General features: G+C 39.6%; 1 protein-coding gene across 19 annotated transcripts in view; it reads left to right on the forward strand.

Moving 5' to 3' along the window:
• fnbp1b (formin binding protein 1b) overlaps window positions 1-15,485 on the forward strand; it is a 73,907-nt gene extending 58,422 nt beyond the window's left edge. For 8 of the 19 annotated variants that reach the window (XM_079658275.1, XM_079658276.1, XM_079658262.1 and 5 more), the window contains 9 exons: window positions 4,225-4,239; window positions 4,521-4,556; window positions 7,671-7,780; window positions 8,161-8,293; window positions 9,289-9,416; window positions 9,540-9,751; window positions 10,718-10,876; window positions 11,771-11,833; window positions 12,459-15,485. In XM_079658275.1, coding sequence (XP_079514401.1) covers window positions 4,225-4,239; window positions 4,521-4,556; window positions 7,671-7,780; window positions 8,161-8,293; window positions 9,289-9,416; window positions 9,540-9,751; window positions 10,718-10,876; window positions 11,771-11,833; window positions 12,459-12,466 — 864 coding nt within the window. In that variant the 3' untranslated portion in view covers window positions 12,467-15,485. The other 11 variants (XM_079658278.1, XM_079658266.1, XM_079658268.1 and 8 more) reach the window with 6 other exon arrangements.
• The last annotated feature ends 7,720 nt before the right edge of the window (window positions 15,486-23,205 follow it).

Raw genomic sequence — 23,205 nt, forward strand, 5'->3', positions numbered from 1 at the left:
TATTTTTATTTTTTGAATACATTTTACCATATGTCAGATAACTAAGGCAACAGAAGGTGCATGGTTAATCCAGTGAAATAACAACAAGTCTTTTAGGGACACCGGCCTCACAGACAGACATCTTGGGGTAATGCCTCTGAACAGCTGCTGCTGGAGATATTCAGATCTCTCAACCAGGCCTACATCCATCTGTGAAAGCAAGCTAACTAGGAACACTGTATCTGCAGTACTACAATATTTTATTTAGAGAAGATTAGTCTATTTTTAACAGGGTACCTGCAGCTCTTGCAAAGCCTTATGAAGCTTTTACTCAGTTTTCTCTGCAAATAAATCTGCATTTTTTTTTTTAAAGTCTTCATTGTTTATCTTAAATATTAAATATGTTGCCTGCTTCAGTAAGTAAACCTACTTATAATAGTTTTGTTAGCTGTCAGGAGACATTACAGCGCTCATTGTCTCATTGAATATTAAAATAAAAAATACTTTTAAGAAACTTAACATAAAGTTCCTACAATTTTTTATATTTTATAATAGGGAGTTATTCATATTTCCTCCTGGGAATTGAGAAAGTTATATAATAATAAATAATTAAAGTTCACATTGCACCTAACTTTTTTTGAATCATACTTACAGCCCTATATTTTGGCCTGTATGGTAGTGAAACAGGCATTACATTGCATTCTTGTGCTATTAAATGGGGCTCAACTTCCTGCCAAAACCCTTTTTTAATAATTGAAAAAGCAAAATGAGATATTAAACCGACTTTTTAATATTTTTTGTGTTTTATGCTGCAGGTAAATCAAGAAAAAAATCGATTGTATTCCTCTCCCACCTCCTGCAGGGGAACATACTGCAGAACCGCATTAGGGGATTAGAGTAGTTGTGCAGGTGGAGGTGGCGTCTCTGCTTACCCCCCCAGGAGAGCCTTCATGTGGCTGTCTAATCATCCCCAGTATCTGTGTATGTGCGCGTCTATGTGTTCTGTTTGGGAGGAAGAAGAGAAAGCATATCGTTTGTGCTTTGGCAGTTAAATAAGACCGTATACAGTATAAGATATTTAAGACAATATTGACAAAGCTGTGTTTTCTCCGACGACCACCACAGCAGCAATCCCCCCGCGCGCTCATTTGTCACAAAGAGCTTATGAAGAGGACTCTGGGGCGACCCACATATGCTTTCGAAGCCAGGAAATATGTTGTAAGTGTGTGTAAGATAGGCATCAGTGAGTACCAGCAGTGAGTGTGTGATCCGGGTGGTTGGGAGAAAGTGTGAATGAATATTGAATGTGTGTGATTAGTGGAAGCCATGCACTTTCAGCAGCCTCCTTAAAGGAACATCTTGTATATCCGTTACTCATCTTGTGTTACCTAGAATTCTTGAAGAGAGGTTTATTTTTCTCGCATACCCCCACGGTGAAAGAAGAATCAAAGAAAGGGAATTATTGAGGAATTAAAGCAGATGGGGGCCGCATTCAAAATCAGCAAAGTGATGTTATATTTACAAACTCCCACACAACTCGTGCTTAATGTCTACTTTTAATTAAAGAGCCCTATTATGCTTGCTAGGGTTTTCCCTTTCCTGTAATTAAAAAAAAAGAAGGTTTTTGTGCATGTACACGCCCTCTAAAGGCTACAATCCCTGTGTTCCCTCCAGAGGGAGTTTATCTCCCCCCCTGATTAAAATACCTCCATTGAACTCCTTTGTTTACTTCCGTAAAATAATTACATCACTTTATAAGACTTGCGCTCCTATTGGCTAGCACTCCAACACATTGAACGTGATGGGCAGGACATCTCTAAGCGGTTGACCAATCCCAACAGAGCCGGCCAGCTAACCAATCAGAGCAGACTGGGCTCTGGTTTCAGACAGAGGGTGAAAAGAGGTGCTGCAGCACAGGCAGTATGAGAAAATAAAAGAGCTTGTTAAAGCATGGAGACATGTCCCAGTAGAGACACTAAATACAAATACTGTAAGCACCTGACAATGAGCAGAATAATGCCCCTTTAAAATCAACATCAAAATCCAAAAATTCTCCTTTTTTTAAATTCTTTGTTCAGTTTGAAGGCATGTGAGAAAAACAAAGATTCCTTCACTAATTCAGGGTTACACCTTGTGAGTAAATTATACAAAATGGTCATTTGTTCCTCTATGACACATTCAGTCCTCACAATTTACAAGGCCAACTTTCCCCACAAAGGAAGCTGCTGTTTGTGCCTGGCTCAGTATTGATCACATGGCTCTCAGGCGTGAAAAAAGAGACGAATGATCAGAGAGATGACTTCATCATCACATGGCTCAGCTTGCGGTTTACTTGTTGCTGGCTGTTGTCTTGCGGCTGTTTCAGGCCCCCCCCCCCACTGAGCATCTGCACGGGGTTCACTCACAAAGTGTCACCAGCACCTAAGGATGTGAGAGACTACAGGCGTGAGGATGCTCTTCCTCCCACCATGTAATCACTCCCTCCTTGCTATTTAAATATCACTGTCAGGTGCATGTGACATAAGGTGAGGTGTTTGTCACACTTTGGATCTGGGATCAGCCTACAGTACCCAGAATTCACCCCTCCAGGGCTTTCTTTGTGCTGGTGTGCCATTCTGCAGCTCTGTTATCTGTGTGTAAGGACCATAGTTGTCCTGTTTATCTGTGTCTGTTTGTGGGTTGGAAAGAGTCCAGGTGGTTCTGTGGAGCCACAATATACAGTTTCTGCTGTAAACACGTTTATTATGCGATGTGCTCCTACTTACTGTAAAGTGCAGCTCTCCAGTGATCACATGATTCATCACATGCTCACAGCAGGGTAAGCCCAACTGGGACCAAATATTCACCCTGTATCTGCCCAATTGTTCATTCTTTAAAAACAACTTTTACTATTTGTAAAATGCAAAAAAAAGGCAAAGAAGAAACCGCCTTAAACCAAGTCAAATACTATTCTTATACATCAAAAGTGAGAACTTGGGAACTCTCTTCAATCAAAGAGATGTTTGTAAGTTGTTAGAAACACATAACAATACATTAGAAGCCATCATTTCTCATATACACAGGTTAATAAGAATATGATCCACATCTGATCAAATAAAAACAGAAACAAGACCCAAACTAGATCCTTCCCCAGAGTTTATGAATATGTCGTCTGCCCCCTCAGTGATATCATGATATACTTCTGATTTGAATATGATTTAATATTATGTAAAGAAAGTCTCTCACAAAAACCTACTTACTTTACAAAATGTTCTTTCATACAGACCTTTGGTCAGCCTAAGGTGCATTTCAATGTGATCCCATAATAAACGTAACTTAGTCACTAACTTAGTGAGGAGATAACAGTAATGTAGCAGCGTGGAGGTTGGAGTCAGGATTAGAGGCGTGATAGTAAACACCGTAACACTCCAGTTCAGGTGGATGAGATGATTAGTGGAGTAAAGTGTGTGGAGCGGCTCAGTGCAGCAGCCCGTGAGCCTCTAACAGGATTACAGGTCATCTGCTGCAGCTCTACAGCCAGGGGGGCTCCACTCTGCTCTGTGCTCAAACATTACTCAACAGAAAAATACACCTTTACAACCATTTATTGTGTTGTTTGTAACATACTTACCATTTTGTTTTTGTGGGAAATGTATGTGCAATATACAAAAACCTGGATATGTGCAGATTTCTTCCTCATAACAGGCGATAGTTTCCCCAGCTTGTGTGTGTTGGGTATCTGCCTCCATGTCAACGTCTGGATCAGCTGATGTGTTTATGCTTGTGGCGCCCTCTGCTGTCAGCGTACTGGCAGCAGAGAGATGAAGAAATAAAGTGTTCATCCGCCCCTGTCGAGTCACCATCCCTCTACTTCTTTCTTTACATTTATATTCATCTGTCTTCCTTCATTTTTACCCTCATAACTTCATGCTTGTGCAGTAGGTTGGCACTTTTTAGCCGACGTGTTTCTCATTTTTCATTAATCCATCATATCAGAAATGTTAAACTTCACCCACATTGGAAAAGAGTGGTGGGTTTATAGCAGAAACTGTGTGTTTTACACAGATAGCCTATAAACCCAAAGTACTACCACCTCTTTTCTTTCAATGGTGAAGTTTGGCAAATCATCATTATAAAATACAATTAAAGTATTTTTATTTAAAGGAAAATGGGAAAAAATGGCCGTGAATATTCATCTGATGTTGACTGTTGTTTCTTTCTCTCTCCTGCTCCTCGCCATTTTTTCTCTCCTCTCCCCCCATGAAGCTTTCTCTCAAGCTGGTAAGCATGACCGTATAACCTCACGTCCGTAGCGGCATGACCATAGCCCGCATGTCACCTCCTCCCAGTAACACACTGTTAATATCGTTGTGTTCGCCATAACGTTTTTGTTCTCCTTTTTTTAATCATTTTTGTATTTAAGTTAATATTTATTTTGTTATGACTCAACAATGGACCTCAGACTCATGTCCTTGTCTCATTTGTGTGTTGTTTTGTTTGTTTTTGTGTTGTGGTTGTGTTCATGTCTCTCCCAAACTGTGTCTGTGGTCTCTGTGGTGCAGATCACACTCAATTCCCACGTCCGGAATCTCATTGAGGTGATCAGATTTACTCTATGTTTGACCTCTCTACCTGTCCGTCTCTTAGTCCGTCTGGTAGTCCTCCCTCCATGTCTCGACAGATCGTATGTCCTCGTAACAAACATTAACTCGTTCTATGTAGTGTCTCACTCACGTCCTTACACTGCATGCCGATGTCTTTTAAAGAATGCTGTTCTGTGAAGCTCACATAATGTACTAGAATTGTATGATGGCAGGCCTCCACAGAAAATCAACAATTACTCTATATTTTCCTTTGAAAAAGACGCACTTTGATTATTAAAGGAATAACTTCACATTTTAGAATCCAAACATATTCATTTTCTTGCAAAGACTTAAATAAATAGGCCAAATATCTCCCTCATATCTGTGCACTAAACATAAAGCGACAGCCAGCAGATACTTAGTTTAGCATCAAGAATAGAAACGGGGGGGAACAGCTAACCCGTCTCACTCAAAGATATAAGAATGTGCCTAGCAGAATCTGTAAAATTAAAAGAAAAAAGTAGGTTCCAAATCATTCCTACTTCTTTCTGTGTCGCCTTATTCAGCAAAGATACTAGGTTCACAAGAATTGGACTTCCTGATACAGAACAGTAAAGTAATACAGTTAAAAAGTTAAGAAAAAGTAAGTACGACTAAAGAATCAGGAGCTCTTAAACATCTTGGGTGTTTCTCAATGCAGAGTACGCTTGCTTGGTAGCACATGTCTTCCGAGTCACTTGCTTCAGAAGCGAGGCAAGAATACTTCCTGGCATTCGGAAAACGAAGAGTGGAACAGGTGAGCAAATGTGCAGGTGTGCGTCATATGAGAGGCCCCGCCTTACATTTTCCGCCACAGATTTGGGGAAATTGGTCCGTGTGCAAAGCATTGTGGGGATTTTAAGACCGCGGAGTCTACACATGTGCAGCCTCGAAATGTCTCGCTTCGAAGTGCGCCGGGCTCGGTAGAATTCCAAGTATGCTGGACATTGGAACAGTCCTTCGGCGGCACTCGATGACGTAGTATGCTTGAAATTGTGGCTTTGGAGTAGCCTTCCTCGACATTGAGAAACACCCCTTGTCTACCAACTACAATTTATTTATTAGAACAAATGCACATACCCTAATAAATCTGCTACTATATGAGCTGAGCAATTTGTGCAACATTAAGCAATATTTTTAGCATATTTAGTATTCTCAAATGTCCTACAATGCCAAACAGTACAACTAGCATAACTTAGCATATGTATGCTAGCTATGCTAAGTTTCATATGTTCATATATGGGTATTTAGTGTACAACATGAGTGTATCACTGCAATAAAGCAAATAAGCATATACATGTAAAACCAAGCTGATTGTTGAAGAAATTGGGCCCCATAATGATTTTTATATCAAAAGATTCTCTACCTAATGTGTTTTATAAATCCATACATGATTCTGTATGGGCAAATCATTGAGTAAATTGTGATCCATCCCATATTCATCATACTAGAATCAACACATGACCTGATAGTCATGTCTGCCCATAGTTGTAGTTCATGTTTCCTAGATGATAGTGTTTGGAGTGTCTTGCAGTACATAGAGAATGTGAACACTAATATATCTGACTGCTGTACTGTAGCTCATCCCAGAGATGAGCATGTCTCTGCATGATGACTGACACCATCTCTGTTATGTTGCATGCCTCGTGGTGTGTGCTGATGCAGGGAGAAGGGGTAAGGTTGCCATGGTAGCCTAGCTGCATGTGTTGTTGACCTGACTGCAGTGTAGTCTGTAGCTCCAGCTGTTATATGTCCTTGTGGTGGTCCCACTGTAACCCGTATCAATAAGACCTATTAGTCAATGTAAGTTTCCCTTCATAGATAGGACCAAAGCAACAGTGCAAAATTATCACAATGTTCTTCCTTTTTGATACATTTAAAAAAGAAATCATATGGAGAGTTATATGTTTCAATTGATCAAAAGTACTTGATATTTCATAATATCTTAATATGAGACAAATAATAACAAAAAAGCTCTTTGGTGATAGTCAAAATAATTAACTTTTGTATACAGTGACTTACAGGCAGTGTAGTTCAAAGTGCTTTACAACACAGTGAAGAAGAATACATGTATAAAGACAGGCTGCAGATGCAATACAAAACCAAACACTCAAATGAACAACAAATATAAAATACGTAATAGAATATGTAAGACTAACAATAAAACAAATGAAGGCATGATAAAACATACATTTAGAATAAAAGTGGTGATAAGGTAAAGAAAATATATTCTACATGAAACTGTCTGGATGTTATCGACTAAAGATTTCTAACTAAAGATCACTACCTGGAAAAACATATCTTTTAAAATCCCCGCTAAAATATAAGGGGAAATGTCCCCTTTTAATATAGTAAAATAAAAGGAAAAGTGAAAAAAGCATGAGAAACCACACAAGAATAAAATAATAAAAAATAAACTGTTAATGTAAGAAAATAAGATTGAACATATAAAAATATTAGCAGATATTTTATAGAATATTTTAAGTTACCTATTATTTCATATTAATGTATAGATTTGATGTTGACTCCATACAGGCCAGCTAGCACTTAGTACAGGAAGCTTCCGGAAGATTCACTGATGCATTACGTGTGCTGCCGAGCAGTATGACTCATCAGCTCACTGATACAGACTGGAAATATGACCGAAAGCCAGCCAAAAAACCTCTCACTCACTCAGTCTCAGTCTCAGGAACACACCGTGCTCTCAGAGAATTATCCTGCTCACTCTGAAACACTATATGAGCTAAGATGTAGCTAATACTTTATTACGTTTCAAGGAAGCAGTAGATTAGATGTGGCGGCTGAATAGGTGGGAGGCTTTCTGTCTGCACTCAAACATCCCAACTTTTAGTGAGTGTCATAGAGTTGCTGCAGTATCTCCCACAGATTCATAAAGATAGAAAATAGCAAAGAACTCCATTTGTGTAGCTGTTATCCATTTTAGTCGTGGTTTACAGGAAAGGGATATAGGGCACCTACCTTACATGTAGCTAGATAATACATCCCTGTTAAATCAGCAACACAACAACATATTTCTGTCTCCTCAATTCTCTTTTTGTTTCTTTGTTCTTCCTCCCTCTTGTTTATCAGGGTTCTGGACAAGAGGACTTCAGCCACCTGCCGCCAGAACAGAGGAGGAAGAAGCTGCAGGGAAAGATCGACGACCTGAATAAGGACATCCAGAAAGAGATGGACCAGAGGTAGCTTTACGTGTGTTATTAAGACGTTCCCCACCTTGTGGAACCCCATCCCACACACAGACAAACCCCTGGATACCCTTTTCCTGATTTTGCATTTTATTTATTAAACTGTCCAAACAACTATAGCAAACTCACATGTATTCATATTATTGTTTAGTGTCCATCACTGTCTATATTGTATTCATAAATACTGATCATACTGTATACTTAATTTTTTTTTTTTTCTATCATATTTATATACTTACACTGCACTTTACTGCTTCTTTCGCACTTCTGGTTGGATGCTAACTTGGTTGCCTTTGTAGTACTCAACAAAAATGCAATGAAATTAAAAGTGAATATGCAACAAGGACTTGGATTAACTTTGGTTTTCTTCCCAGGGACGCTCTCACTAAGATGAAAGACGTGTATGTGAAGAACCCTCAGATGGGGGACCCGGCCAGCGTGGACCCCCGGCTGTCAGAAATAGGCCAGAACATCGAGAAGTTCCAGTTCGAGGCGCAGAAGTTTGAGGTGCGTTCAGTGCCTGCCTGAGATATTCTCTTCTCTCTGAGTGTTAGTGTTGGCAAAGCTTTCTTGTTTGGTTTATTCACCACAGCAAATAATGAGGAGTTCAAACACACGTCTCGATCTGGGGTTGATCCAATAAAGTCTGCCGCTCGTCCATATTAGGAGAAAATGTGATGCAGCTGGAGCTTCATGTGGGGGGGAGGAGGCCCAGAACAGTGTCCTGCTTTAACCTTAGATATGGGAAAGAGAGTGGAGTGTAAGGCAGTGTTGTTTAGGAATAGGACCGTATCAGAATATTTAGGTTAGTATATAATAAATGTCACAATTCTCTCTCTCTTTCTCAAAAAAAAGATGGTTTACTTTATTCTTCAAATAATCCCAAAAGTCATCAAAATCAACAACAACAAGCACACTCGTTACCCAATGTCCTTTGTATGTTTTCGTATGTAATGTGGATGTTTTTGTCTTAATTGGCATGTCCTGTCTTGTGAGGCTCTATGTGGCATGTTTTATTAAGATTTAATTAACATGTTATTTTTAATATTGGAATTTGTTTTTAGCGTGACAAACATCTGTCCAGGGACAATATATGAGAAATAGCCTGGCGCATTTGCAGCAGTGATTATTAATGTGCTCTTTTCCCTTGAATCAGCAAATAAATACAAATTAAAAATATATGAACATTTCCATAAAACTCTCAACATGGCACTAAAACAAGATGTTCTCACTTTAGCCAAACTTTTATTAAGAAACTAATATTTGTGTTGCATCACAGAGACAACCCACATATCCCTCATATCGTCCTGTGTAAAATAAGGCTACATTACATCATCTAATCCGTAGTGTTGCTCCTCCATTGAAAGTTATTGCCATATATATATTGCCTGATTTTAAGATAAAAAATATTTCTACTCAGCTTAAAATATATCTCAAGTTGTCTGGTTTAAAACCTATAATAATAATAATCATAATAATAATAATGACTGTGTGTGTTTCAGGGCTGGTTAGCGGAGGTGGAGGAAAGGATGCCATCTAAGAGCGATTCGAACCGTAGGAGTGGGCTCTATGAGACCCAGAACAACTCCACTCAACTCGTGAGCAACAACTGTGCGCAGGACAGAGAGAGGTATGGTATACCCTGACGAAACATCCATCACTCACATAAAACATCCCAGAGTAGTTACACACCTTTAGAAACGATGTATGTTTTCAAAGTATATTTACTGTGTGTGTGTTGGCCCTTGAGCAGCCCGGATGGCAGCTACACAGAGGAGCAGAACTCAGAGACGCAGGTCAAAGCCACCGTCAACCCCACCGTCAACCCCACCGTCAACCCCCCCGTCAACCCCTCCGTCAACCCCGCCCTCCCCACCTCCTCCACGCCGGAGTTCGACGACGAGTTTGAAGACGACGAGAGCCTGCCCACCATTGGCACCTGCAAGGCCTTGTACCCGTTTGAAGGTAACAGGAGAGGCCTCACAGCTGAAGAGACACTCTGCTCAATTTAAACATTCCAAAGCACATGTGCCCTTTATCTGTACAGACGCAGGGTGGAGGAGGACAGTGGAAAGCCTTTTCAAAATCATATTTGGCCAATTCTCAAACACTTTGACTACAGCGCTGTAAAGAAAGGTGGAAAGAGCCCTGATCGATCGGAGGGATGATAAAAGCTGTTGTCCTCCACTCGGAAATAAATGAATCTGTTCTCATTAAAAAGGACATTCATTTATTACTATGAGGAAATAAAGACGTCATTATTATAAACTTCCATAACAAACGTTACATATCGGAAGAAGCAGGTCATTTGTGAACTTAAAACATTGTTCAATGTGCGTCTTAGCAAATATGGTCTGTATGTAGAACAATTCAGACGCCTACATTGGGCTCTTAATGTGCAAAATGCAGATTTGCCATTTTAAGAACATGGCAGGTCTAATAGAGTCAGTGCAGGCAGGAAAGAGGTTTTTTCGTGGGTTTTAAAGATAGCATCTACATGGGAGGATCTAAAGGACGTACATTATGTGTAGTGATACTTATCTTGTGGGTATCAATCTATTGACTTTAGAAAAATATTTTTTCCTGTTTTCACAATATCATATCATATGTATTTTTTTATTTATTATAGAAGTATCTTTAAGTTATAAGACTGCCTGACTAATATTCTACTCATATATGTATCCAAAGTGCCGTGTATGTACAGGTGAGTCTACTCACTCTGTATGCTCATGCAGGTTTAGGAGAAGCATAATAAGTAAGAGAATACTATTCGCAATTTCCTACCACACATCATCTACTGTAGCCTTGCCTTCTCTACGTATTCAGGAAATCTGATTTAGATATTAAACTCGAGAAGTGATTTCAAAGCAGTGTGTAAGATGGACATTTGTAATCTTTTCCTTCTCATTTCTCTTTTTGTTTCCCTTGCAGGTCACAATGAGGGCACCATCGCCGTGGCAGAGGGCGAGCTGTTGTACGTTATAGAAGAGGACAAAGGGGACGGATGGACACGAGTGCGCAGGAACGAGGACGAGGAGGGATACGTCCCCACGTCCTACGTCGAGGTCTTTTTGGAAACAAATGCCAAAGGTGCTATGACATACATTTAACTCAGCAAGTGTATTTTTGTTACTGTGAGTTTCCATTCACTGCTGAGATGAAAGGTTGTTACTGGTAGCTCAGATAAGAAACACACACTTCCTGTCTCTCTTGAAAGGAAGGACCAATCAGATGTGTCCATTGTGCCTCATGACAGTTGTGGCTGATAGTGTGTAGAAAGAGTGTGTGTCAATCTGAGCAAAACATTTGGTAATGTTTCAGAAATGACACAGAGCAGAGCAAGGGGGATGTTGTGTAAAGAAGCTTCTAGAGAAAGTTCCTCACTTCCCATTTACTGCAGTGCCACCTAGTGGTGATACAAAATAAAACCTGACTCCCAGTCAAAGCCAAGCATTATGGGAAGAATCACCCACTGACAGTGATCATGTGTACATTTAAAACACACAGTACTTGACTTTACAATATTTTTTTTGTTAAGATTTTAAATGAAAGTATTTCCTTAAATTATAATACTTTTTATCATGAGTCTGATTCGCAAAATTGAATATTTGAGCCAGTTTGGTAGTAAATCACTGAACTCTTAAATGAATGTACACACCGTCTGAAGTGACATCCCGTTAGTGTGTTTTGGTCACTCCTTGTAACCTAAAAGAAAAGCATGCTCCATGTGCAATCATACTGATGTAATTGTAATCTGCTGTAAAATATGGATACATATTAAAAGATATTTTTGTAAGCTAAACTGAAAAAAAGACAATAAAAATCAAATGTTGCATGCTGTAGATTAATCATAGTGCTGTTACCAGATGAACCTTGTGAATGTAATTAATCTTCCCTCGTAAGGGGTCGTTTTATATAACTATCGATCAGATTAGTAACCAATAGCCCCACTTTCCTTTTTAATCCACCTTTTTTATTTGATAGTGTTGGGCTGCTCTGGTCCTGTTCCCCAGGCCAGACTGAGATTTAGCTGTTCTGAGCTCTATGGTGAGCTGGGCTGAAGGAGCTGGTTGTGACTTTAAAGCTTTGTGGTTTCCTGCACGTACCTCTGTTAAATCGGGCGTTTACTGTAAAGCATGGTGTGTCATTCCACCTCACTGCTGCAAAAAGACATTCTGTGCTACTTTCCAAGATCGGCAATCATCTCTTTCATAAAGCGTTTGTTCAACTCCCTTTCAAACATTTCTACTGAGCTTCGATGGCACAGCATGGGGTTCTTATGTGCAGATCTGGGGGAAGAATTCAAGTCTCTATAGTTTTGATCAAGGAGCATATGAAATGTGTGGCATGCTGCAGGATTTACGGGATTTTTGTCGTTGTCATGAGGTGATTTCAGCATGTTGTGACATAGGGGCCGGGTTCTAACATGCATTCAAGCCAAATTACATTGAAAGATGTAAAGACAGATCAAGATGCATCTTTGGGTAAATGCGGTCACCACAGTATTTTATGTCAGTTTAAAGTACTTTCATAAATGCGATGACTTCTTTACCCACCTCTCTAAGTCTGAATAGATGGGTTGCCTTGATTTGCCGTTAAAACCATCTAACTTATCTTTTGTCTTTTTTTTTTTTTTGTTTGTTCGTATTTCTTTTTTTTATTTTTATTGCAGATTCCTAAAAGTGTGAGGCTGGATGAGGAATGGCAGGGCAAGCAGTCTGGGAGAAACCACCATGTTCCTCGCGCGCTCACAGAGTCAGAGAGAGAAAGTGAAAGACGACCTCAATCTAAAAAGAGAGGGACGCCCGATTAGTACGCATCTCAATTTCCCAAAAACCTTTACGAAACAAACCCTGCTTCCTCTGCGAAGAGAAGCCACGATAAGAGAAGTCCATCTAAATTTTAGAGCTCATAACCCTTTCCACTGTTAACAGCCATGCAGCAGTCACAACCACAGTATTCAATCTGCCTTTTTCAGCTTGCTTTAATGTAACTAACTCGCTTGCACCACACGCGGTCATCAACGTGGCTGTTTGCTTCCTCACTCTGAACACCCCCCCCCCCCCCCCCGGCTCTGACACCCCTCCTCTTCCTTACCTAACAGTGCACACACACACACACACACACACACACACACACACACACACACACACACACACACACACACACACACACACACACACACACACACACACACACACACACACACACACACACACACACACACACACACACGAGGGAGGTCGTGGTCAGAGACAGAACGGGGACCAGCTGGAGCCTTATGGACAAAACACCTTCATCCTGCGGTGTGTGTGTGTGTGTGTGAGAGCCATGACCTCCTCACTCCTTCACTCAGAGGAGCGTCACCCCGACGTCATCTACATACGGGCAGTGGTGGAAAAAGTACTACGTTCCTTTACTTAAGTACAAGTACTAATACCACAGTCTAAACATACTCCATTACCAGTAAAGGTCCTGAGTTAAAAATGTTACTAACATAAAAGTATTATCAGATAAATGTACTCAAGTATAAAAAGTACTCATTGTGGAGAATGCCTGTTATACATTTGTTGTATTATTATAGAATATTATATGTTTCTGTTTGAATCATTAGAAACATATGGAGCACATTTTGGAAAATACTTAGTAAATGATTGGTAAATATAGATCATATAAACAAATGTATTTATTTTAAAAGTAACTGCAAATAAATGTAGTGCAGTAAACGTAAAACATTTACATCTGAAATGTAGAAAGTAGCAGAAAAGCAAAATACTCAAAAGTAAAAGCACCCCAAAATGATACTCAGGTACATTACTTGAGTAAATGTACTCAGTTACATTCCACCACTGCATCTAGGGCTTAAAACACTCATGTTCACCCTCTCACTAAATCGCATTTGCAGGTTTCAGAAGGATCACGTATGTATGTGTTCTCTCTTCTGTTGTGTGTTTGAACGCCTTATTTTGAAGGCCTTGTGTGAGTTGTGTCCCATTTCCTCCACACCACGATCACCTCCAGACATCCAGGAGAGGAAAGGAGACGAAAGGTCATTCTCCATCTTCCTCATCCTCACTGTCCCTCTCTCTGAGCACACCCTCCCTCCCCCCTGACGCGGCTCAGGCTAACCCCTTGCTGCTTTGAGCACCCTTGTTTTGCCGCAGCGGGGGGGCCTCTCAGCGTTGTGGTGTGCTGCATGCTTGCCCTGTCTTCCTCCTCGCCCCTCTGCTGGCACCCTGGAGCAGGCGATGGGGGGGGGGTAAGGTTAGCTTACGCCCCCCCGCCTCCAGCCTTTCTGTTCAGTTAACCCTCATTGCCTGGTCGTACTGAATTAACCTGAATGCTACTGTTTAGGTTCGGTGCCTGTGGTTCTTTTTTTTTTATAATACCTTGTTTTTTTTTGTTCATAAAGCATGTTTTCCTGTTTTTAACAACGAGTGATCCCCTCCTCCCAGTGTTCACCAGTTTAATCTCAGTAAAGGACGATAGGGACCCGAATATGTTGTTTTTCTGAATGATCTTATGCATAGGTAGGTCTTGTGCATTTGTTTTACTGTAAGTACACAGTACAGTACGTATGTCAAAATGTTATTATGGTATGTTTTGATCAGAGTGTCTAACACACGTTGTTGTTAGTTTACAGTTAATCAGCCTTGTGGAAATGTCTCCACTTGGTCCAGGCAACCCAAAAATGAAGATATGATTTACACCTGATGTTAGGATGATCCACTTAAACTGTCTACTGTATATGGAAATATACTGTGATCCTTTTCCTGTGAGTCTGTGACTGACCCAGAATCTCCTGCTTTTTTTGGGCCTTAACTTTGGTTTTCTGAGAGAAAGGATGATGCTGATAGCTGTGGTTTGCTGAAAGGATTAAGATGTGATTATCTCAAGAAGTTTGGGGGCAAAATTAAGAGTTTTTATAATCATACAGAGAAAGTATTTCCACTGATTCCCCGGCACATAATGTACGTGATTTTAACATTTTCTGTTTTATATATTTGATGATGTTAAGTTGAGATTCAGCTTTTCTTTTTTTGTTTTCTAAAGCTGGAAGTCTATGTTGTATTTTCTGCCTGAATGGGACTGAAATCCCTTAACTGCAAATATTAGTAACAATGAAATTGTTCTGTATGAAGCCATTCTTAAATATTGATCTGATTCAGCATGTTACAAACACTTTTCAACCGGAGGAGTGACGGACATATTGACCTTTTGGACTCTTACATGGAAGAAATTATGAAATCTCTGCTGAAGTTCATGTTTTCTTTCCAACATGTCCTGATTTCAAAAACCTTATTATGTTTTTAACGATAAATCTGAAGAGGCACAGATCATTGTAGCTCAATAGCATCCATCTCTGCCAGTGCTCTGCAAAGACAACACAAAACTTTGAGTCCCTGCCCCGGAATAGCCTGCCTGTACAGAGGAAACGGCACGTTGGAATTAGAGAGAATATATATGAATATATAAATAAAGTTTAAAAAGGAAAACATCTATTTTAACTATTGAGAGTCTTACCATTACTTTATCTGCTTTGCAAAGTAAGACTTCCTTTCCTTTCTAAGGTCTACCAAATGGTGTGTTTTTGCACTTTTTCGTTTGTGTTCCATTTGGTAGCCCATGCTTGTGTTTTGGAGCACTGAATACTTTGTATTGTGTTTACCGTGCCAATTAAATATGCCTGGAAAGTTAATGATGTTGAGTCGTGTCTTTGTTTTCTTCCCTTTGGAATTGAGACACAATCAATAGCTAACCTTTTCAATCAAACAGCAACTATGAGCTTGATTACCCACAATGATTAACTTGCTGCTAATGAGAGGAAACAGGATAAATGTGTGATTTGATTTAAAGGTCCCATGTCATGCCTTTCCGGTTATTACCCGTCCCCTTGTGTGTTATGAAGGTTTTTGTGCATGTAAACGGTCTGCAGAGTCACAAACCCTCAAAGTACACCCTGTAGCGAGTAAAACTCTAACACAGAAAAGACCTGTCTATGCTGCCCCAGAACGCCTCGTTGGACATTTCTCTTTTTCCATTGTTTTCTTCCTGGGTATAGTGACGTATTTTGGGTATAGTGACGTAACGTCCATGGAGCCGTTACGTTTGGACCAATCCGCTGACATCCTCACACACACACTCGGCGGGACGTTGCGAGGCTTGCTGCTGCGAGGAGCGGACAGTGTGAGCTGGCTCACTGGTGTGGGGTCGGCGAGACACCACGGAACTCAGCCTGAGCACACACACAAACTCCCAGCCAGGCTGTGGGTGTGTGTGTGTTTCGGGCTGGGTTTCGCGGTGTCTCGCTTTCTTGCAGACGGCCACTGGGCTCACGGGGAGGGGGAGGGGGGGGGGGGGCAGGAGCTCCTACAAGCTGTTTAGGACAGAGAATGAATACACATACTGTACAGAGATGCTGTATGATAAACCAATGTGAGTTTGGAAAATTGCAAAATTTAAATCTATTTTAGTAGACCTCAACAATGGAATTATGATCAGTAGAAATGGCCATGACATGGGACCTTTGAATAAGATTGCCCCAACACAAACAGCACAGATGTACCTACTTTGTCTAGTATCTCTGCAGATGTTCAACTATTGCTGTAACTAATGACTTTAGTTATTTATGAATCTGTTTGTCATTTTTAAATAAGTAATTACTTGTTTACTCTATGAAATATAGATGTAGGTTCTGGGAGCCCATGTACTGACATGTATTTTTCTTTGTCGGACCAGCAATGAAACTGAAACATATAATACTTATAATAATGTGGCCTATTCATTTTCTGTTGCACGACTCAATTATTCATTGACAAATTATTTCACTTTATAAGCTAACTGCTTAGTTGATTAGTTATTTAATTGCATACATCATCCATTCATGTGATGATAGGGCAAATCATGATATTTCAGTGGCGAACCGTCAGGGCCTTCAAGGTATTCAGAAAATACCCTGGAATACTCAGATAAAACAAAGAAAAAATCGATTTAATAAAATAAAATGAATAAATGAGAATCGTATCGGTGTTGTTGATCTGTAATATTACAGTGTTACGTTGATTTGTTTGTCCTTCTCGGACCATGCACTACGCATTTCAGTGGTTTTGTGTTAGAAAAGAAAGCAACCAATCTGATCTTGTTCTGGGTGTCTGGGTAGAATATCCTTCAATCAAGGTATTCTACATCCTTGATAGAATACCCTGACCGTTGCACTGAATGAGAGCCTACATTTGGATTGACAGTTTGATCAACCAATCATATATTGATTTGTAGCCAATGGGCGTATTCTTTCAGAGTTTCCCTCGGTTCCAGGGTAATAAGGACCGCTAGTTAACTGGCTCGAGACAGAGGATCTAGATTATAGATGAATGCGACGAAGCAATTCATGCCGTTTTATTGCTTTTAACGTTTAAATGACAAGTGCAACAGGTGAAGATGAAGTTGTTGCGGAATTGTTGTGAGTACCTTCAAGACGACAATTCAGTGAAAAGACGGACATTATCATGCCGCGGGGGGGGGGGGGGGGGGGCGGGCGGCGGCGGGGTTTGTGTGTGTAAGGTCCAGTTGTGATAGACAAGGTTCGCCACTGTTATATTTACAGTATTCCATAGTCAAAATGTGTAAATAAGTGGTTTCCCATAGAACTACCCTTAGCAAAAAAATCTATAGAATACTAAAGAAAAATCTATGGACGAATTCTATAGAAATTTTCTTTCGGATTTTTGCGGATATAATATAGAAATTGCCTACGTGTTTTAATATAAATTCTGAGAAATAATCTATAGAATACTATAGTACTATAGAAAATATATACTGTGTAGATGTTTTTTTTGTAGAAAATAATCTATAGAATCCTATAGAAAACCCCATGGATGCTTTCTATTGAACTTTTCTGTAGAATACCATTCTTTAGAATACTATAGAATTTAGTATAGGTTTCATCAGAGAGAAAATGTCATGCATGTTGTCTTTGAATGCTATAGATTTCTACAGATTACTATAGAATTCTATAGATTTCTACAGATATGTCATGAGTCGGTTCTGTCCTATAGAATTCTTTAGATTGTTATAGTTTTAATTATAGAAGTTTATAGAAAAGTACAAATTTATAGTATTCTACAGAATGATCTAGAGATTTCTATAGTATTCTATAGAATTCTTTAGCATGGCTTACAAATACAACTTTGTTCTATAACATTCTATAGATTTCTACAAGATTCTATAGGATTTTATAGATTTTTTTGCTAAGGGTAAATTCACAGCTGTTGGTACCTCAAACAATATTGTCATAAGCAGCACACAAACTTGAATTTAGTTCAGAAAAAAATATGAATCCAATTAACAAAACATACAAAATCACTCAATTGTATCATACTTCAATGGGATAAATTATGGTAATACTAGAAAATGCATTTCCTGCTGAAAATGCGTGTGAATGCTGTAAACTGTGTACATTTGTTGCTGAATTTAGCTGAAAATGCAGAAAAAGCTGAACATATTATTATTATTATGTAGTAGTAGTAGTAGTAGTCGTAGCTGTAGTATACAGTAAGTAGTTGTAGTAGTTATAGTAGTAGTTGTTGTGTGAGTAGTAGTGGTATTAATAGTATAAGTAGTAGTATTAGTTGTAATAAACCAGGGTTTCCGTTAGCCGGTAATTACCGGTTTTTAGCTGGTAATTTTTTTTTAATCTGTGCTCTCTATAAAGGCCGATCAGGAGAGCTGGATCTGATCGACATGGACATAAACGCGAGTGAAGTGTAACCGGACGCGAGAGAGAGATCAGATCAGATCAGCTGCTCCATAATCACCTGAAGCCCCGCCCACTGTTTAGCGCGCTGCATGAGAAACTGACGGGCTGTCAGGAGAGAGAGGGAGGGAGAGGGGAAAAGAGAGGATCCGTTTCTCCCGTGTTATTATTCAAAGTTAATGTAAACTTTTGAATCATGTACTTCATCTAGCTACTAAAAGTAGTTTCTTTGAATGTAATAATTACGTTGTTTCTTGTTTGTGGAATCATTTATTGAAAAATGAATCTGCATTTTTCGATCTGTTACGATTATAAACTGAAGCAATATGAAAATGAGCCCCATTAACTGAGTTTTAAACATCAGCATATCCGGTCCTAGTCCGGTAATTGGTCTGCTAACGGAAACTCTGCTACACAATTCTTATTATTATTATTGAAACATGACCTGTAAGTTTCAAATTTGTCCGGTAAAATAAATTCTGTTCGGACATTTGACCGGCGAGAAAAAATCCTAGCGGAAACACTGTTGTAAACGTAGTTATGGTATATTAGTAGGCTAGTAGTAGTTGTATTAGAAGTTGTAGTAGTAGTAGTGCAACTGCTGACTGTGAACCTGGATATATTATTTAGTTTAAAGGGAACCTATCATGCAAAATGTGTCCCCTCTGTGTAAAGAGATTCTGAAAGTTTCAGGAAAAAAGATTCTCTCTCTTTTTGTCCTGATCCATTTATATAAAAACCTGTCTGAAAATTAGCTGATCAGATGTTTGGCCACCTTATGATGTCATAACGATGTTTTGTCTTGTGTAACCATTAGCCAATCACCAACCAAGGTAACCCCCTCCCGAATCTCCCCCTAGAGCACCATTGTGTTCCTTTTAACCAAATCTCTCTCAGAGGGGCGTGGGGAGTGGCTCCTTATTTTCATCTAAAGTAACAGACACTTTTGAAACAGGGCTGAAACAGAGGGGATTATGGGATACTATAATGCATTACCTGTTGGGTATTTAAAAGCCAAACACTTCAAAGACATGTTTTGTATATATCTGAGACCTATAATATATTGATGAAAAACAGTATAGGGGCAAGGTGATGTGGGTGCAGCTCCCTTGTTGGCCACCAGATGGTAGCCATGTTCCACCAAATGTTGTTTCTTTGGTAACTTCAGAGTGCTTTTCCTTTTTAATCACACAAGTTTGAAGTGACACTGCATGCTTTCTGAATGAACTATCACACAATTATACTGTAAGTCATGGTTCTTATTCAAACTGATCCTCATAGAAGCTCTTACCTCTGTGTTTGATTCTCATTTATTTTAGTCTGCCTGTTGATTTTCAGTTAATCTCTTAGACTCAATTAAAGTCTTATACACATTGTTTCTATTCTCACCGCTCTACTGATTTGACTGCAGACAGCTCAGCAGTCTCATGTATTGATCCGGCCCTCGGATAGATCAGGATGGCCGATAGTTTCTGGTCCACTGAGCTGAGCTGTGATCAGTCCCAGGTGCCCCACAGAAAGATGCTGGCGCATGCTGTGCGGCAGATGCAGCTCTCACCTCCTCCAACACACTTTTCAAACAGCCTAATTGGCCTTTGCTCCCTGGGACCCAACAAGCTGCACTCCAAATGAATAAAGAAATTGAATTGCTTAAGTAAATCCTTTGGGGCCAGCGAGTTTCCCTTTCAAACAGGATTTAGAGCGTTTTCACTTTACTTTCTTAATTGGTTTATTTTGCAACGGCTCTCTACTCATTTATTTACAGTATTTGCAGGAGCTAGCCGAGCGGGAAATTTGCACCTGATGTCTCTGTCTTTTTTTTTTAAGAGCTAAAAATAAATTAATAATAAACTTAATGAATAGAGTGGCGAAGTCACGCCCATCTACTTCCGGTCGATGGGACCTTATTTCCGAAAAATTATGCATTGAAGTCAATGAAGAGAGAAAACTTATATTTCGATCCCGTTTAAATTGTACCATGAATTACACATATGATGTTTGTCAATCTTAAAAAATCATTTCCATGTCAAAAAAGTCACAGTTTGTCGTAAAATTGTTGAAATATAAGACTGTGAAAAATACGCAACTAGAAAGACTACAAATATCAGAGTCGCGTAAGTGATGTCATAACTGTTTTCCTCCACTAAGAGATACCTAAGATCAACGCCATATAGATAGAATCCATAGATATATATAAACACTGGGTGGCTCATGGGAGATTTTCCAGCGTAGCTGACCGGCCGCCATCTTGATACAGTTAACAGCTACTCTGGTACGCGCTATGGTAGCTGTTGTAAGGTGAGTGATCTGCACAAAAATACTCTTAACTCGCTGAAATCTTGACTGATTTACAAACGGTTTGGTTTATTATGAACGTCATTAGCATGGCTATGATACAGGATGCTTGGACATGTTAAAATTGCAGCTTTTTCTTTGTGTATGTGGTTGTATTTATTAGCTGGCTAATAACAAGAGGCTGTGAGTGAGACCGTATTACAAAGTTGACCCAGCAACTTTACACCTGTGGGAAAGGCAGAACTGCTCTTTCTTTACACATGATTTCTTCCAAGTGGTTTGGCTTGTTAAAAACATCTTACATTTAGATACAGGAAATTGCTGGCTTTGTGTTTACAGAAGTACCTGACTATGCCTGACTTTTCTGCAGCCTACGGATGCTCTAATCACCATAGTCTGGAAACAAGAACCTGTGGAATCACCTTTCACGTGTAAGATATGACAATATTATGACTATAATTAGGATAATCGTTAATTACTTAGTGGATCTATGTACATTACAAGTCCTGCTACACAGGATCAGTGGGGCTATGTGAGATAATAGTATTACAAGATTGTTGTTGACCCAGCCTCTTTAGAATACGTTGCTATCATTTCTTTACACAATTATTTAATCTTTCTTTTGGATACCTTTTTTATAACTCTTAGTGTGGTTGTCTTATTCTTAAAGTATACATACATACATACATACATACATACATACATACATACATACATACATACATACATACATACATACATACATACATACATACATACATCCATACAATTACCCCAAATATGATAATTTAGGTGTGTATTTTTGTCCTTACCCATAATGTTAAAGGGAAGAAGGGCGGAAAATTTTTCACAATAATTTATATATTTGGCTACCTTTCTCATGTTTTTAAGATTTCCCAAAACCGGAGAGAGGAGGAGGCAGTGGGAAGTTGCCCTAAGAAGGGACGGTTTTGTTTCCTCTGGCAGGACACTGCTCTGCAGTGAGCACTTCAGGAGTGAAGACTTTGACAGGACGGGGCAGACTGTCCGACTTAAAGATGGTGTTGTGCCAGCTCATCTTCAAAGGGTATGTGTATCATTGGCCAACAATAATTTAAGGTGTATAAGATTGATATATACAGTGGGGCAAAAAAGTATTTTGTCATCCACCAATTGTGAAGTTCTCCCACTTAAAAAGATGAGAGGCCTGTCATTTTCATCCTAGGTATACCTCAACTATGAGAGACAAAATGAGAAAAAACCCTTTGTTGGCAATGACAGAGGTCAAACGTTTTCTGTAAGTCTTCACAAGGTTTTCACACACTGTTGCTGGTTTTTGGCCCATTCCTCCATGCAGATCTCCTATAGAGCAGTGATGTTTTGGGGCTGTCGCTGATGTTTCACAGTAGGTATGGTGTTCTTTGGATGCAACTCAGCATTCTTTCTCCTCCAAACACGTCTAGTTGAGTTTTTGCCAAAAAGTTCTATTTTGGTTTCATCTGACCATATGACATTCTCCCAATCCTCTTCTGGATCATCTAAATGCTCTCTAGCAAACTTCAGACGGGCCTGGACATGTACTGGCTTAAGCAGGGGGACACGTCTGGCACTGCAGGATTTGAGTCCCTGGCAGCGTAGTGTGTTACTGATGGTAGCCTTTGTTACTTTGGTCCCAGCTCTCTGCAGGCCATTGACTAGGTCCCTCCGTGTGGTTCTGGGATTTTTGCTCACCGTTCTTGTGATCATTTTGACCCCACGGGGTGAGATCTTGCGTGGAGCCCCGGATCGAGGGAGATTATCAGTGGTCTTGTATGTCTTCCATTTTCTAATAATTGCTCCCACAATTGATTTCTTCACACCAAGCTGCTTACCTATTGCAGATTCAGTCTTCCCAGCCTGGTGCAGGTCTACAATTTTGTTTCTGGTGTCCTTTGAAAGCTCTTTGGTCTTGGCCATAGTGGAGTTTGGAGTGTGACTGTTTGAGGTTGTGGAAAGGTGTCTTTTATACTGATAACGAGTTCAAACAGGTGTCATTAATACAGTTAACAAGTGGAGGACAGAGGAGGCTCTGAAAGAAGAAGTTACAGGTCTGTGAGAGCCAGAAATGTTGTTTGTTTGTAGGTGACCAAATACTTATTTTACACCATAATTTGCAAATAAATTCTTTAAAAATCAGACAATGTGATTTTCTGGATTTTTTTCCCCCTCATTTTGTCTCTCATAGTTGAGGTATACCTAGGATGAAAATTACAGGCCTCTCATCTTTTTAAGTGGAAGAACTTGCACAATTGGTGGCTGACTAAATACTTTTTTGCCCCACTGTACATATCTGATTAAATGTCACACTTTAGTTTTTCTTTCTGCAAGTTTAGGAATAAATAATGTGTTGTGT

The sequence above is a fragment of the Notothenia rossii genome (genome assembly GCF_949606895.1).
Source record: "Notothenia rossii genome assembly, chromosome: 11".
Taxonomy (NCBI): domain Eukaryota; kingdom Metazoa; phylum Chordata; class Actinopteri; order Perciformes; family Nototheniidae; genus Notothenia; species Notothenia rossii.